A 1,900-nucleotide genomic window follows, 5' to 3' on the forward strand; every position below is an offset into this window, starting at 1 on the left:
CAAGGGGGTCATCACCAGTCTCAAGGCGGTGAGAGTGTATGTCGCTGGGTTTTGCCAGTGCACTATCTATTCGGGATTTGACAAAGGATGTAAATTTCCAGAAGGCCCAGGGTCCAAAAGACCAAAGGAAAAGAAAGCCAATTAAGGGCCCAAGGAAGGGAAGAAGAGAAGGGAGGATTCCATGGAACCCACTCCAAAGAGCGTTATGAGACAGTTCTTGGCGCCCCTTAATCCAATCTTCCTGGAGTCTCCTAGTTTTGTCCCTTCTAATATCAGATTTGTTTGCACAGAAGCAATAGAGTTCCTGGAGGGCTAAGCACATCCCTCCGTGCTTGGCAGTGAGGAAGTCCAGGTCTGGTCTGTTTTGCTAAACCACTTCAACTAAACTATCGATCTGATCCTGGAGGTCATTGATAGCACTGGAGAGGGCCTGAACATTGTCAGTCAGTTGGTTTGAAAGTCTAGTGTAGGAATGGACAGCCACTCCTAGTCCTGCTGAGCCTCCAACTCCCGTTATTCCCAGACCAACAAGTAAGGGAAAGAGGAGAACAGCTCCTTTCCTCCGGCCTCCTACATAGTCAAAGCTATCGGAAAGCATATCGGAGCCACAGTCCTCTTCCAGCAAAAAGGGGAAAGAAGCAGAATCGTGAGTCCTGTTCCATGCAGGGAATATGCTGGCTAGTTTAACTCGAATTCAATCATGGCTTTATAAGCATCCAGTTGGGCATCTAGTTCTTCTCTGGAAAGCTGTTGTTTGGAATTTCTTCCAGCCCCTGCTTGTGGTCCTCGCTTGCGTCCAGGGCCGCCTCTCCGGGTGCCGCCTCCAGAGCCACGGGTTCGGGTCATTCCACCTCTATTTACCCTCCGGGCGGCCCTTCGTTGTTTCCGAGTCTGTGCTAGAACAAGCTGGACGTTCATGGTGACACCATCATAGTGTTTCATGGCCTTCAGAGCATCGGCTTTTCGCTCAAAGTGAACATCTGCTGTTCCTAAGCTTCCGCCGGACCGATCATAATGCACAGCTGCCTTCTTCAGAGTTCCAAATGCAGCAAAGAGTTGCTGAATGTCGGCATCCGAGACCCCGAAATCCAGATTGGAGATCAGCAACTTGGTCCCGGTTTCAAGTGCGAGCCCGCCTCCAAAGTCACTGGGGAACACGTCATCGGGCCGCCTCTTGTGTGGAAGCCTCTTGGGTCGGCTGTAGGGCGCGGGTCGGTTCCTGCGGCTGCCCCGGGCGTCTCCGCGGGCCATGGTCCGTCTGTTCCGGATGGGGCCCCCGCCTCGGCTTAAGCGGGCTGCCTCCTGCGCGTCTCCGCCGTCGCGGCCGCCCTGGGCTCCAGCCCGACCTCGGTCTCGGTCCCGGTCCCCGCCGCATCCGCCACGCTGGCTCCTGTTGAGTTTAATGATGTCGTCCAGGGACATGTCCATCTTGTCGGTCATGGCGGGCGCAGAATTGGCGGCTCGGCACGAACAATAATGACGAGATATTAAAAAAAAAAAAAAATCTAACAGTCCTTTGATTTTGTTCTTTTCTTCTCCGCTCCACTCTAGAGGTGGCAACTATCAGACACAAACCTATATATTTATATATATAAACAGATACGTTTATGTAATGTTCAGTTGTCTCTCTAGGCTCAGCAGAGGAGTGAAGGAGACAGGTCAGCCACCAGGAGGCTCTGGAGCTTTGCCTTTGTGCTTCCTCCCAGACCTCTTAGCTCTTATATACTCTAGTAGAAGTACATCATTGTAGGTGTGAATCCTGTAGAACAGGTGTCAACTCGGAGAACTCTACTAAGTACTAAGGACTTGTCAACTAGATAACCATTATATCATCGCTCCCACTGAGTTAACACCTTGTTGTAGGGTTAAACCAACCATACTGAGGCTTAAGTATGTTTCT

At 51.2% G+C, this 1,900-nt stretch overlaps 1 protein-coding gene across 1 annotated transcript; it reads right to left on the reverse strand.

Annotated features, from left to right (window-relative positions):
* Positions 1 to 678: 678 nt before the first annotated feature.
* Positions 679 to 1,449, reverse strand: LOC127547441 (THO complex subunit 4-like). The gene has a single exon (XM_051974371.1). The coding sequence runs from the start codon at positions 1,438 to 1,440 to the stop codon at positions 679 to 681; it is 762 nt and encodes a 253-aa protein (XP_051830331.1). The 5' UTR covers positions 1,441 to 1,449.
* Positions 1,450 to 1,900: the final 451 nt, after the last annotated feature.

Source organism: Antechinus flavipes, chromosome 1 (genome assembly GCF_016432865.1).
Source record: "Antechinus flavipes isolate AdamAnt ecotype Samford, QLD, Australia chromosome 1, AdamAnt_v2, whole genome shotgun sequence".
Lineage (NCBI taxonomy): Eukaryota > Metazoa > Chordata > Mammalia > Dasyuromorphia > Dasyuridae > Antechinus > Antechinus flavipes.